This window comes from Mixophyes fleayi, unplaced genomic scaffold (assembly GCF_038048845.1).
Source record: "Mixophyes fleayi isolate aMixFle1 unplaced genomic scaffold, aMixFle1.hap1 Scaffold_4059, whole genome shotgun sequence".
NCBI lineage: Eukaryota > Metazoa > Chordata > Amphibia > Anura > Limnodynastidae > Mixophyes > Mixophyes fleayi.
The window spans coordinates 512-16353 of NW_027448041.1; the positions used below are offsets into that span (position 1 = coordinate 512).

Genomic DNA, 15842 nt, shown 5'->3' on the forward strand with positions numbered 1-15842 from the left:
TGAGACAAAAAGGTAGTTATAAATGAAACCTATTCAGACTGGGCTAAAGGTATTAGTGGCGTAACAGAGTTAGGCACTGCCTTTTTTAATATTCATGCAATTGTATAGGGCCTACAAAGTAAGGTGTCCATATTTGCTGACGACACCAAGCTATGTATGGTTATTGACACATAGCATTATAGTAATTTACAGCAGAAAGATTTAGACAGAATGGTCTGCAAAATGGCAGATGAAATTTAATGTAGATAAAATGTAGTGTTATGCACCTAGGCCACAGAAATTATGCTACTTCACTTTAAATGGAATACAATTGGGGAAAACAGAGATGGGAATACCAGTTAACAAATGATAGCAAAAACAAATACAATCCAAGGATGCATAAAAAAGGAGAATAAATGCATGTGGTACCAAACGTCCTATTACAAAATGTATAAGTCAAATCACACCTTTTATACAGTTCTGGGAAACTCAATGTATTGAGATAAAAAAAATAATGAAGAAATTGAGAGGGTTCAGAGACACTCATTTATAAAAGGACCCAACAGTTGACCTACTTAACATGTATATTTATATCAGAAAGAATTTCACCATGCGTATAGAAAAGGGTTCTTTACTGTAAGGGTAGTTACGCTGTAGTTATTAGGTAGTGAAAACAAATTCCCTAGCTCAATGCCTAGGGGCCTATTACAAGAAGTGTTAGATATAATTCTAACTATTAGAGGACAATATGAGGTGCGATTGACCCAGGAAACGTATCAGACTGTAATTTGTGGTCTCAGAAAGATATTCCTTTCCCTCCAAAGCGAAACCGCTGCACTGCTTGTTTTTGTTTTGTGTTTCTTTCCAACTAGAACTTGATAGACCTGTTTTTCAAAACCTTTAATTTTCTCATGTAAATCATTGTGTTTTTTCAGTGATTTTTCCCCCCCCTTCAACAACACCACAAAATAAAGTATTGCCAATAAATATGTTTGAATGTTCTTTGTAAATGTGGCATAATAAAATATGATTCACTGATTAGCTATGGGCACAGCAGTAATAAGTCAACAGGTTCTCCACCATTAAATAGAAGTAACTGGTACATACCTACAATGCTCTTGAAGTTACCTGGTCTGATTGAGTTTTGTATACAAGCAAAAGCCTTCTATTTTCAAAATCATACCATGGAGAAAAATAGTTTTCTTTCATGTATCACCATTGGTTTTAATAGTCATAATACTATTTAGGAATTGTCATTATGCAATTTTAGTCTTACTCTCTTGCACATGGTACCAGTCTGACATAGACATGTAATAATGATGCAGGGATGGCTTAAATATATGTACTGTATGTCTATTTTATGAACTAGGGTTTTCAAGACCAAGTATATCCACTAGTGTATATTATCATGAACCACACAATATATCCAAAATAAATTATTTATACATTTATATTAAATCTGTCCAGCATGTTCAGTGTCACAATGTTATTACCGACTACTGCAATCTTTAGTAATGTATTTCTATTCAATCTGTGCTTGCTCTTCCAGTCAATCTCTGTACAGGGCTCAACAAGAGGTGTGGCTTCTTATATCTAACAAGTTAACCCGTGCATGATACTCATGCATTCTAGTCAAATCAAGCTACTTAAGGTGTTAAAAAGGTTCTTGTCATCTTCATTGCCACACACACACACACGCCGCTAGGCTTTTATATATTAAATAATGCTAAGAATTTAGTAGGTCAGTGTAGTATATAACTCCGCCCAGCAGGTGGCGCTGCAGCTTGAGCACTCTGTCACCCGGTAGTTTTTTCCACACACACAAACACAGCATGTGTGTTCATGAGGTAAAATTACCTCACAAAAATGAGTTTGAGCCCTCAACTCGTAAATTTAGCCTTTACTATCCCTCCCACGGGGGGGAAGGGAGGATGATGGAAGTTAACTGACTTCACGATTATAATTTTTTTGTCAAATAATGTCAGTATACCAAATTTCAGGTCAATTGGATGAGCCCTTTCTGAGAAAATAGTTTTTTCCACACACATACACACTAACACACGCCGCTAGGCTTTTATATATTAGAAGATAATGCTAAGAATTTAGTAGGTCAGTGTAGTATATAACTCCGCTCAGCAGGTGGCCCTGCAGCTTGAGCACTCTGTCACCCGGTAGTTTTTTCCACACACACACACACACACCAACACACGCCGCTAGGCTTTTATATATTAGATTCCATGCGGCATAATACAATAGAACATCCACTGTTGTACCGGTCAGCATAAGTGGTACAGCACAGAGATGTAATGACCTGTAGCCTGCACTATGTCAACTGCGGAGTTCTTACATTATTTATAAAAAATTGCATTAGTCTTTTTTTTTTTCCACTTAAAATATACATTTCTTGCTGAATGTTAGGGTCGCTCAAAGTGTCAGTTTTTCCTATTGTATAGGTGAAGTTGATTACTATAAAAAAATTAAAAAGCCCAATATCAAAAGTATTTTATTTTTGACTAAGCAGAAACAAAGTCTACAAGGACTGTCTTTCTATACACACATTTAATCTGTCAACAAGGAAAATGGCCTGGCCGTGTCCATGTGAAGTAGTCGACTGGGTCATCAAAGTTGGCTGATGCATCTGTAGATATTTGGACCCTTTCCATTCTCCTAAAATCATATCCCGTATCAGCAGAAGGGAGATTAGAGGAGCCGGGGTGAAAGAAGCAGAGGCGTAGTGGGCTGCAGACTACAGTTAGGTTGAATTCTTGTACTGAACATTATCTTACCTTAGGACATCTGCCACTGCTGCCTGTGTGCCTACATGGATCTCACTCTCATTGGCGCCAGTAATGGGGTATTTCCTCAGTGGCTGTCAATCATGAGCACAGTTGTTGATAGAGCCAATTGAACAACTGCAGAATAATTTCTAATCCATATGGGTCTTCGCGGATCTGAGGGTGGGGGTGGGGCGAGTTCCCCTTTTATAGTGCACTAAACCTAAAACACAAGTTATCTTGTATAAAAAGTAATACTTTTGATCTCAGCCTCTATCTTTTTACATCGTATATGTATATATCAGAAGGAAAAAGTGTGTGGAGAGTATTAATAATACACAAAACAAGGATAAGATAAGGAAAAAGAATTTATTTGACTCAGAATAATCCACAAAACCCAGTAACAGTTCGAAGAGTTAAAGCAATAATGCTTTGTCTGGTGTCAAAGGCTTCAAAGCTACCAACTCGTTTTATATCTTTAATGCAAAGCCCTAACGCAGCTCAGCAATTTCCAAAAAAGGTCAAGAATTTCACTGGAAAACTGGTCACAGTGTCTAAATTCAAACGGTTAGGAATTCAATTTAAATCAATAGCACAAGGCTCAGTGTATAACATTCAGAGGTCTGTGAATATATATTTTAATTGTTTTTTTCTTCAAGTACATTGTATTTCTACAGAAGCTATTTTTTTTCATTTATTTCTACATAACCCAGCCACCTATTTGAGGATCACTGAGTGCGACGGATATTCTTTGGGAACAAAACTACAATACTTTGATTATTGACTAAAATAAAATATTGACTATTACAGTTCTCCACAAAGCAAACAACTAAGTTATCATAGTGCAGAGTGGAGTACCCTGTAGCCCTCCAGCAGATGTAGAACTACAAGTCTCAGCTTGACCCGGCAGCTTTTTGCTGGAAAGGCATGCTGGTACTCTTAGTTCCACAGCAGCTGGATAGCCCATAGGTTGCCTACTTCTAATATAGCGGAAGCAGCCCAAGACCCCCATTGGCTTTTAAAGATACTGTTGAGCTACGAAACCCAGCAATCTCAGGCAGCAATAGGGGGTGCTAAGGTATACCTCCCTGATGGACATGAAAAATAGCTCTACCCTCCCCCGTAGGTATTTGCTTTGTTTTAAAGAATGATCTGCTCTATTACCATTCAAAATAAAACAATATAGGAAATAAAGAGAATAATATTTAGAGGCTTTTTTATGAAAAGATTCAACTACAATATTGTAAAAAATAAAGAAATATTTAGCTTTTGGGAAAGAGGAGTGTTTAATAATCAGCATGGTCTAAGAAAATATATTTTTACTTGTTGTACAGTAAACATACTGTCTACACTACTTTGTGTTTGCTAATGTTGGTTGCAGGCAACAAGAAAAACATGAATAAAATATATGAGAAGAAACCAGGTTTCTCGGTCTAAATAAACTTTTGTATTAACTAAACAAGACAGCATGACAACAAAATAAACAAACAAAAAGTGACAAAATGTGTTTTCAAACAAATACATTAGACTGAGCAGGGCTCATGCTGATCGCGAGGAAAAACAAAACAAAACAAAGAGCATTGACTGAAATAAAAAGCTATTATGTGATACTCAGGTCTATCTAAAGACTGCAACTCACTCATATCACCACCCGTTCTGATATGAAATGTAGCCATCGCTTCTGTGCAGTGGAGGCAGCCATTTTGTGGGGTGTACCAATATTCAAGAGAATGCATCCTGTTCCTGTACTAGGATCTAGTGACATCACAGAGGCATGAAGCACTCTGTTTTACTTCTCAGGAACGTCACTAGTTCCTAGTGAATTGGTAGGCTGAAGTTTGGTTTCGGCCCACAAAATGGCTTCCTCTACTGTGTTTAGGTACACATCAAGTCACCTATAACCTAGCATGTCTCACACACATACAGTACTCTAAACTCTATCATTAGCTATATACAATTTATGTATGTTACCACATTGGTTTGAGTTTTTTTTGTACCTGTCCCTTGCACTCATCAGAAGACATTTGCAAACAACCTGACATAGGAAACAAGTGAATAAATACAGTTCCTGTTTCGCAGTCCTTCAGGTCGAGCATGTTTAGCCATGCCGCCATTTTCATGATCACAATGCATAGTATCCTGATGTCATGGGTGGCAATGTAATGGTGGAAGTGTTCCTTATTATCCAAATGCATTTGGTAGATATATCCAGTAGGCCCTATCATGCATTTATCATTGTTATTGCACAACACATGAGGACCTGGGAAATCTTGGAAAGAACAAAAGAAAAAAAAAAAATTGGAATTTTGTCCTGACGCCTGCATTAATCCAGTATGACTAATAAAGCATGTCAGCTGCATGTGCTGAGACAGCTATCAACATGCGCCACAATGCACACTAGTAAAAATGCAGTAAAAAGGAAGTAGTCTTCTTTTAATACAGTCACCTCTAGTCAAAGGTTAAAGTTCAAAGACTTAAATGACCAAAGTGCTTGTTTATTCAGCAGGATAATCTTCTTCTAGAGGCGCTTGCAAGTGGCATCAACATGTGTCATCTTTAAAGAAAGAAAAAAGAAAAAGATGAAATGCATATTAGACCTTGTGATAAACATGAAAGCAGCTTAATATGGAAGTACATAGTATGGAGTGCGGACATTTTGTAGCATATGGGCAGCACGGTGGCTTAGTTGTTAGCACTTCTGCCTCACAACACTGGGGTCGTGAAATCAATTCCCAATCATGGCCTTATCTGTGTGGAATTTGTATGTCCTTCCCGTGTTTGCGTGGGTTTCCTCCGGGTGCTCCGGTTTCCACCCACACTCCAAAAACATACTAGTAAGTTAATTGGCTGCTATTAAATTGACCCTATTCTGTCTGTGTGTGTGTGTGTGTATATGTTAGGGAATTTAGACTGTAAGCTCCATTTGGCAGGGACTGACGTGAGCGAGTTCTATGTACAGCGCTGCAGGATTTGCAGCGCTATATAAATAAATATTATAAATAAAAGAGAATAATAGTAAGGATCTCTACTAGGTGGTTTTATATTACAAAAGCATGGTATGCTTGAAGTGGAGTATTTATGTGCACCTTATTTAATCAAAGTGTTGTTATTAATATGTTGTTTAACAGACAAATTAACAATATAATTCAAATTCACGCAGGGTTCAATAAGTAAAACATAAATGCAAAATATTGAAGCATTACTTACCTGTGTTGTGGCAATCCACACCATAAGTCCCCCCCATCTCCTGACATTTTCAGCTGGACAATGCGCTGCCTTGATTGTATGCAGGTAAGTATTGTTTTGCATTTATGTTTTACTTATCCATTTCCACCGAAAAAAACTTTGGTAAGTTTATTGGATGGAGTCAGCCTTTAAGGAAAGAATGACTTAAAAACACAAAGGTTTTTCCACTCTGCCAGCGTAAACACAAATAGCTCGAAAGATCTACAGAACATTGCCCTACCAAATTAACTTGTTGCAACATCTTGGAGTTAAAAACACGAAATCATTCCAAAAACAGTTTTTTTCCTTTATTTCCTAACCGTTTACTTTTTCTAGGAACTTTATTATAACAGTGCTGTTCAGTATCTCCATAGAGAGACATATTTAAGTTATTTTGGGTTCGCTGGCTGAGTGCTATTCAAAACAACTATGTGATCCAAAAGAGTTAATGGAGCCATCAGGGAAGCTGGGGTACAAACTAGAAGGCCTTGTCTGTCCCACGGGCAGGTGTGATTAGACCACTTCAACATATGACCAATTCCTGTTTAGAATGTAGGCATCGATGAAAGGCTCAATAGTATAAATGTATAATATCTGAATTGTATTAAATGCGAAGGGTCAGTTTTGAATACAACAAGCGCAAAATAAATAATTCAATCTGTATGGAGTCTATGCCCTCTCCATGTTTGCTGGTTAGTTTACCTGGCCCTAGTGTGTGTGTACATACATGTGTGTGTCAATGTAAGAAATTCATATTGTAGTTCTGCTGAGGCAGGGAATGATGTGAATGTCTAATCATTCACAGTACAGGGCTTCACAATATGATACCAATATGCATATTAATAAATGACCACAAAGGTAAACACATTGAGCAATGCATAAAAAAAAAAAAAAAAAAGAGTAACTTTTCACCTGGGAAAAACCATGTTGCATTGGAGGGGGGGGGGGTGGGGGGGTTATAAATTTAAAATGTGAGGACAGATTTATTAGTAGGGGTAGGGCATGCCCTAGATCAACTTTAAATGTCAGTGAACAAATAAAGCTATCAAGTATTTTGTGTGCTACATGAAAAACAACCAGTATTTAACTTATGTGCAAAATAAACTAATTTGCACCCCTTGTATTGTAACATGGTTTGACCTTGAGAAAAACTTACTCTTTTTTTCTTTGCACTCCTTAATGACTCAAGCAAATGTAGTGCAAACAATAAAGGTGGTGTTGGCAATGTAATGAACAAAGGGAGTGGGTGTAATTATCCTGCTCAGTGCACTTTATACACTTACCATGATACCACCATTTTGTTTTCTTTGGATTTTTGTTGCATGTTCTTACATAAAAGGAATTATCTGGAGGTCTTCTCTAAAAGCAAAAGAACATAAAAACCAACGTCACAAATTAAAAAGGAGTAGATTATATTAAGCCAAATCATTACCAATACGGCAAATTTGAAAGCTAATCAACATTAACACTCACCAATCCATGTATGCCTAATAACGGTGTGTGTGTGTGTGTGTGTGTGTGTGTGTGTGTGTGTGTGTGTGTGTGTGTGTGTGTGTGTGTGTGTGTGTTTGCTTTTATAGAACATATCAGGAATGGATTTGAGGAAACAGTCCTACAGGGGAACAAAGCTTGCAAGTGGTCATGTTCCTTGGAAAAGCTAAACTCTTCCAGAACATGTGCAACGCATAGGGGCGGATAACAGACTTCAATGGGAGCAAATGATAAAGTTGTTATTGCCCATAGCAATTGGAACTTGTTCTTTTCCGAGTGCAGCAAATTGCTGATATTTTGCTTTAGTTCACACGATCTTTCTCTGTCATAGCAGGTTTCAGAAATGCCACTCTGTTTTTAGAATGCACATATTGGCTAAATCAGACACAAAGTCACCGCCCTCACATAAAAACAAAAAAACCAAACAGTAATAACCAGTACTGATAAAGAGTACATTGTTTGCTCCTGCTCACTGAAAGCTGCCATATCTAAGAAATCTCTCCTCCCTCACAGGGGGCATTGTGTATATATTATTTTCTGATATCAGCTTCAGTTTATGCCTCCTGTTTTAAATATTTATCTGAAAACAAATCAAAACATTGAAATGGACAAGGCAATGTCTATACTCCCGGCACATGCAGCCCAGGTCTCTGAGAGATTAGCCTGGCAGCTCCCAGTTACATAGGGTGAGATTGTAGTACAGTTTTAGAACTTAAAAATGCATTATATCATTATAGGAGTCAATGTAATGCCATGATCTAATATAGAATTACCCAAAACAATACTTCAGAGTGCAGAGTGCAAAGTGATAAAGGTTAACCTGCCATATGTGGAGTCTATGTTTTGAAAAACTAGGCTATATGTCCGTGCTAGAAATGTAATGATATTTAATCTCTGTGCAGATTAAATATACTGTTATGCATTTAGAAGCTTCTCTTACCATTGGGCGGTGTCATACAGGTGATTTGAATGCAAGAGTTTTTCCAACCCATCACTGCTGCATTGCTCTGAAATCACTCTGTGCTCATGAAGTGAAAGGGGAAAGTTCATCCCATCGCAAGTGGAGCTTACAGTCAGAAGATGCTGCGTGCAAGCACTCCAGTATGACAGGGGAAGAGCATTACCCATTCACTTTAATGTGTCAGCACAGAGCGATGTGAGCCCTATGAACACTAGTACATAGTCTTAGGTGGAAAAGCTCTGGCATTCACACTGCATATGTGACACCACCTATAACGAGAAGCCATGCCATGAACACAGATGATGTCTTAGATAGCCAACTCGTGGCTTGCTTAAAATAAACCAAATCTGTGGAATAGCAGGTGGACAATGTGATGTACTGTCCCGTAATATCAAGTATAAAAAGCTAGCAAACATTTTTATGTTGGTGTAGTTATTTCTAGGGAAAAACTACTAGAGGGGCAGCCGAGTACACCCCACAAATATATAGTGGCAGAAGCTGTGTGCGTATACTAGCATTGACAGTTCTCTACTTAATGACACATATACCTTATCCATTATAATATGGTACACTTCCAAATGCTGAATTTCTACCAACACTACACATCAGAGAGAGATCCATACAAGCCAAAGAAAACTACATAAAGGACTAAATGGTGATGTAGACCGGATGTGGCTGTTACCTTTTCCTTGCAGCTGGACAACATGCTGATAATGCTAAGACAAACAGATTGCACAGACAGCGCGGGTGACCAATCTTCCGTTAAGATAGATAAACAGATATGACCGTTGCTATAAACATGAGGATGGACAGGGATATTCTCACCGGTGAACATAACCTGCAAGAAAAATAAATTTCCACGTTAAAGATTTTAGAAAAAGTCTTTACAAGTGATAATAGTGAATAATCACTACTAAGAAGAATACTGTAATGCAACCCCTTACCAATACACTTTCTGAAAGTAATAAACGTTCCTGGTTTAAAGTGATAAAAAAAACTAGATGTTGTCCATGGGCTACTTGTGAACAATTGCGGCAAATAGTAAAAGCAAAGATATGCAACAACAACAAAATAAACCAAAGAAAAAAACAAATACTCACAAAACAAACCCCCCAAAAAACTAACAATAGCTCTCCCAAGGATTGCAAAGGATGTTGGTTTTGGATTGTACAATATTGAGAGGTATAGATTTATGCAAACTTAAAGGAAGTAAAAGTTAATGTTTAAAACTCATGTGAGCAGATATCTGAGCTTACAGTACCATGTAATTCAAACATGATCTATTAAAAAGGTATATAAAAGCAACATATTTGTATATAGAAAATGATATAATTGATCCAAAAATATAATCATTAAATATATTGGATATCTCAGTGTCTTGAAGGCGAATATATATAGCGTTGACTTTGCTGCAAGACATTGGTCTTGTTGTGCTTTGCCAGTTCCTAGGAGTTTAAAACTGCAGAATGCTATGAGCAGTCAAGCTATAATGAAGAAGGAAATATACTCAATGGAGTATCTGGAACAGATTTACCACAGCAAGTTGGGTACCCCTTGGTCAATATAATCTTCAGGGTGTCCTCATGACTAGGGAACATCTGATGCTAGGAACATTATAATGATGGAGCAGAGGCTCCTAAGATTTGCGTATTAAGAGATTCAGGCTTACCTACAGCTTGCTCTGGTACATAATACCAAATATCCAGTGAGTACATTACCAACTTTAGCACTACTTGGATGCCCATACCGTTCTTCACTACTTGTGCTTCCTGCTTTTCAAAGTTTATGTTAAGAAAGATCACAGCCATGAAATGAAGGTTACAAACACCGGGATAAACATATAATGAATGTATTTTATAGCAGTAACCAAACAAATGCATTAAAAAAATAAGTTAAAAAAAAAATAATTATATTTAACATTTCAAACCATCTGCTGCCTATTTCAGGAAAACAAATCCAATGAATGAATCTGGTTTGTAGTTGGCAATATGTACTTAGTTCTACAATCTGAGCATTTGCTGCAATCATGTGATCCGTCAAAGGAGGCAGTACTGTACTGTATATAGAGATAACAAATATAACTGTCTTATGGACATTACAAAAAAAATGATATAAACAGGCATATGAGAGAAAATTCTGCACAGAATGCAGTTCCCGGATATTACTGAAACTAAATATCTATACGCCTGCACAACATCCAATTGAGAAGTTTTCCTGTATAAAGGTTAATATTTAAATAACATTTCCCTGCTCTAGTAGATAAGCAGCGCACAACAAAGGCATGTGTACTGTATGCCATGTAGTTATTGGCCTAATTCTTTATCTGCCTCTGGTAACCCACACTAAATAAGTAACCGAAATGGCTTGTACTAAAATATGACCACTTAAGTAATCAGCAGCAGAATTCACTATATTAAAGCAAGTACATTAATACAATAACTGATAAGTAGTTGGCTCGTTTTACAGACAATTAAATTGTTTTTCAATCAAAAACAAAAATTTCTGCATGATAAAAGTATTCATCCTTCAGGCAGATGTGAGCATAGTTTTTTTTCAGATTAAAGAATTGTAATGTAGCGTTACATTTTGTAACCAACATAGTTACCAAATTCAAGAATATATATGTCTTTACTGGATTTTGCCCCTTACAGGGTAAATAAATGCTAAAAATACTATTAAATGAATGTGGGGCTGAGTTTGGGGAGAAGGAGGGCTATTTATTAAATGTAAATACAAATTATTTAATGTCAGGGATAGTTGTGGGAAATGGGTATATTTATTAAATGTAAATGTAATTAATTTATTACTAGGGATATTTGGATGGGGAAAATTGGGCAATTTAAGTGTGAATACTATTAGCTTAATTTAAATAGTTAGGGCAGGTTGCAGGTAGGGAGGCTTAATAATTAAACATGGGTGTTATTGATTTAACACTGGGGCTTGTTGGAGCTTTCTATATTTTATGTATCTGTCTTTTTTCCACAAATAGGCCCCAACATTCCAGGATCTGGATAAGCATCAACTGAGTTTAAGTCATGAGCAGCTGCAGGTAGTGAAAGCTGCAAGAACAGGTAGGAGAGAGCAGGCAGTCACCCAAGAGAATGAAAGAGTTACTTACCTTAATTTTACAGAAGTCATGTGTGACTTATACCCCATTCATACTGCACCAAAATCCCAGGTTTTTCCCGGGGTGAGCTCACACGACCCGGGTCTTGGTGCAGTATGAATGGTACAAGTTCAAAATCCCGGGTCTAAAAACCCGAGTCTTCAACCCGGGATTTATCGAGAGGTAATTCCCAAGTCGGACCCGGGTTGCCTGCACTATGAATGCTGCAACTCGGGTTGCACAGAAAACAAGATGATTGGCTGTCTGCCTGTCAGTGAATCATGAAGAACTGTGGGGCAATGGTGAGGGGTATGTTTTATAGTACAGACCTGTGTGCAGCATATCTCACAGTGATTCTACTGTGCTGTGTACATACATTTTTTTGGAACTGAAGGTGACCTCTCAGTTTTCTTTATTAAAAGGGGAAAGAGTAAAATGTAGTAATTGGGTTTGGATTGTGAGAAAATTAAGAACATCAACCAGAATAGAGCTACAAGTACACTAAATTTGGAATATATGTAGTATATAAAGGTCATCAACAATTAAAGGTCATTTAGCCAGTCCCTGCAGCTGTATAATGCTCATTCTTCAGCCACAGAGGGGTCACAAAGAAGAAAGCTCAATGTACATGTCAAGTTGCTGCCTCGTTTTATTACCATAGAGTAAAATTAAATTCTAAGCACCAATAGTTATTATCCCTGCACCTTTAAATCACAATATCTTGCCAAAATGAATTGTCAAGGCGTGTTGGAAGGCTGGCCTGAGAGTATGTTCTGCTGCAGTCTACACATTGGTACACACCTTCTTACCATACCTTTTTGTAAATATTGTGCAGGAATCCGAATGATAAGTTCAGTCGCTGAGTGATGAAGAAAGGTACTTAGATCCCAAATACTATACACATTATTATATTGATTGAGTGAATCATCACATCCCCAGATTATGAGACATATAAATGCTGTGTTCCAGCATTAACCAGTCACCTTTCAATGACATCACCATTTTTCAGCCAATGAAAACTGCTCTGGTGATGACTCCCACAAATTGCCAGGGCACAGACTTGTGCAGTATGAATGGGGTCAACCCGGGAAATTCCCGGGTCCGAGGTGCAGTATGAATGGTGTTTCTGAGCTGGGACGCTCCGAGACCCTGCAAAAACCCGGCTTGAAAAACCCGGGATATTGCAGGGGCGGCAGTATGAAAGTGGTATGATGTATGAGGATAGGGGCAGCTAGGCAGAGAGGACTGATAACAGATAAGGGAATGCTGAAGGGTCACAAGGAAGTCAATAAGGGTGAGGTGAAGAAACACAAGAGTGTGGGGGACACAGGGCGGATAGCTTTGCATTACTTAATATGTTTTAATATAATATTAAATTAAATATACAATATTTAAGCTAATATATTTATAGTATACACCGTAAGAATGCAACTAAAATTAATTTTACACCATCAAAATCCCCCAAAAGTCTCAAGGTGCCCCATGAAAAATACCAAGGGAATACTTGCAATTTATAGTGATAAAGCCTTCAAGACACTGAGATATCACAAAAAAACAAAACAGGGTTATTTGGGCAAGTATATAAGATATAAGCATTTTGTTATCTCTAGGTATTTGTTATTTAGTACGACTAAGTATGTTAAATAATGTGCTATTGGGAGAGGTTACCTGAGGTGAATCAAAAGGATATCGACTGCCAAACTTAAATAAAAGCTGGAACTTTTCTCCTTCATATAACGTTCCTGGGGCTCCTTCCATATCTACAATCCACCTGAAAAGTGACAAACAAGAGGAGTTCAATTTTACCATCCAAATATATACAGTAAAAATGCAGGAAAATTAAACTGGTTTTAACGTTAAAAAGCGTTTTTACAATTTTAGTTTAAAAACAACATGTTTAGGACTTGTTTTAAAAGGCAGGATCAACGTGGCTTACATTAAAGTAATATCCCAAGGTAACAAGGTGGGGGAAGTCTTACCAGAGGTAGCACTTTTCCCTGAAAATATGATATTTATGTGTCAACAAAGTACCCGAGTCACAGAGTAAAGTGAGGAGTAAATTTATTTCACAAACCACTGTCTATGTTATGGTGTCATCATAAAGAAAGAGAGAACAGAGGATGTTCAATTTTCCGGCCGACGTCTCACCTCCAAAAGCTTCTTGAAAGAATTATTGAACTTAGTTCCAATAATTTCCTATTCTGGGGGACATGAGGGCTAAACGAAGTACATGTTGGGTATTAGCTTGAATTTTGCATAATAATGAGAGCTATGCATATATACCCTAGTGTAAAATATATTATATGGCAATAAGTAGTTCTGTGACCACACATCAAAGCAATAGATTCATTTCAGCTATAGGTTATGGAGCACAGAGGTAACTCCTAACATCCTATTCATTTTACAGTAGGGGGGCAAGTTTACACCTCCTTACCAAAAAGTGGCTAAAAACAAAAATGAACTCGTGTGACTACTACACTTCATTCTTTATTTGTAATCCCCCATCTCACTAACACAAAAAAAAAAATCTATGCTCTAAATTTACATTGTAAAACTGAAATCAGGTAAAGGAAGAACAGTTTTTTTTTGCTTGTTTTTTTACTGTGGGCAAGTTGACAGATAAGAACATCTCCGTTTTGTCGAATAGCATTTCAGTTAAGCCGGAGGCACGGTGATATGCAATCGTTTGATCGGCAACTGTTCAATAAGAATCACACATGGCTGACCAAATTGAGCCATACAACAGTCTGGTCAAACAACTGGATCCCATAACATATATTAGTGACGTTGGCTGTTGACTACAATAGTAGTTTTTGGCAGATTCTACTAATCGGCAGAGAATATTAAAATTAGGGCAATTAGGATAGTGGAGCCTCACCCACAAGGTGATTTTGAGACCAATTTGGTCAGCGGTTGTCAGATGTACAATGGACCAGGAGATTGATGGTAGTTAAGACTTGGTTTTTGGTGTGGCTGTTTATCTGGTCACCTGGGAGACACTAAAGAGTAGGACAACGCCTACAGTATATTTTGTATGGATATTGGTCACCAGTGTAAATCAGGGAAAGTGACAGTCTGACAAGGTGAGGAGTTGCTACGGGCCTAGCAAAAGTACTTTTAGCCGCTTCCAGCAAGTCCTCCAGGGAAGCAACATTAAGCTTTGTGTTTCCAGTGTTATAACAAGGTCATGGAAAGAGTTTTAGGTTACCTTTCCTGTGTCTTAAATAAAAGCAATTGTATACCAGTTTAAACCCTTGTTTTTAGCCAGTTGTCAGTATTATTCAGTATATAAAAGTGTTCTATGGACTTTTAATTAGAAAACCAAGTATCAGAAATAATGGCATATGAAAATGCAAAATGCCTTATAAGCTTATATACTTTTAATGTTTATTCACTAGTTATATTTTACGTTCATATGGTACTTGCAAAATTGGACATAGTGGAAAAGCTCCGAGTACATATATAAGAATTTCCCTGCAATGCAAAATGCTTTTTTTCAGCCAGACAATGAAAAATACCTAGTATTGCTACCTATGCTAGACAATGTAATGCTACCCCTCTGGTGTATGAGGAAGCTTAAGGAGCCTTTCTCCCTGTTACCTGTTCTCTTTAGTTTCAAGCCAGGTCACATTCCTAAAGGCCCTTTCCTACTGGGATCAAGATGCCTTTTTATGCTACATGCTCTATTTACCTCTGTTCACCCCAAGTGAACAGAGGTAAATAGAGGGGGTTGCAGATCATGGGGTTCACTGGAGTGCACGCAAGCGTGATCACTTTTGACAAGCTGCATCATAGGCTTTTGATAACCAGCCTAATGAGATCATATGCTCCAATAATGTCAAGCCATGGCCCCTGCGACAAGGCCACACCACCAGCAACTTTAACATTGTGAGAGGATTATAACAAACATAAGACTGACAGAAATTATTTTGAAGGAGGTAAGGTGGTTATGGGGCACAGCCAAAAACAATGGCTCTGTATATCTCTTTACATATGTTTGTGTTTGCTTTAAGTTAGTGACATTTGTAAACCTTCAGTAAAATACAACAAACTATACATGTATTGCATAATATTTACATTAGACAAGACTGGCTTAAGGCTCAGATGTACAAGCATATTGAAAATGTTACACTTTTAGACAAAAAAAACACCAACCTAAATAAGGGATCGCTGATCCCTATGCTAAACTGAACTTCAGGGCACACACAGGATTTTAAAGACACTGGCGTTTCCGTGCCCTTTGTGTGCCAATAAGTGCAAGACAATGAAACAGTATATTCTTATATTCCCAACATACATATCAAGT

At 37.5% G+C, this 15842-nt stretch overlaps 1 protein-coding gene across 1 annotated transcript; it reads right to left on the reverse strand.

Moving 5' to 3' along the window:
- Positions 1 to 3103: 3103 nt before the first annotated feature.
- Positions 3104 to 13992, reverse strand: LOC142134165 (ubiquitin-conjugating enzyme E2 W-like). The gene is made up of 4 exons (XM_075194502.1): positions 13205 to 13992; positions 9113 to 9268; positions 7262 to 7337; positions 3104 to 5307 (listed from the first exon to the last, which is right to left on the reverse strand). Exons 1-4 carry the CDS (start codon positions 13343 to 13345, stop codon positions 5294 to 5296), a joined length of 387 nt encoding a protein of 128 aa, XP_075050603.1. The 5' UTR covers positions 13346 to 13992; the 3' UTR covers positions 3104 to 5293.
- Positions 13993 to 15842: the final 1850 nt, after the last annotated feature.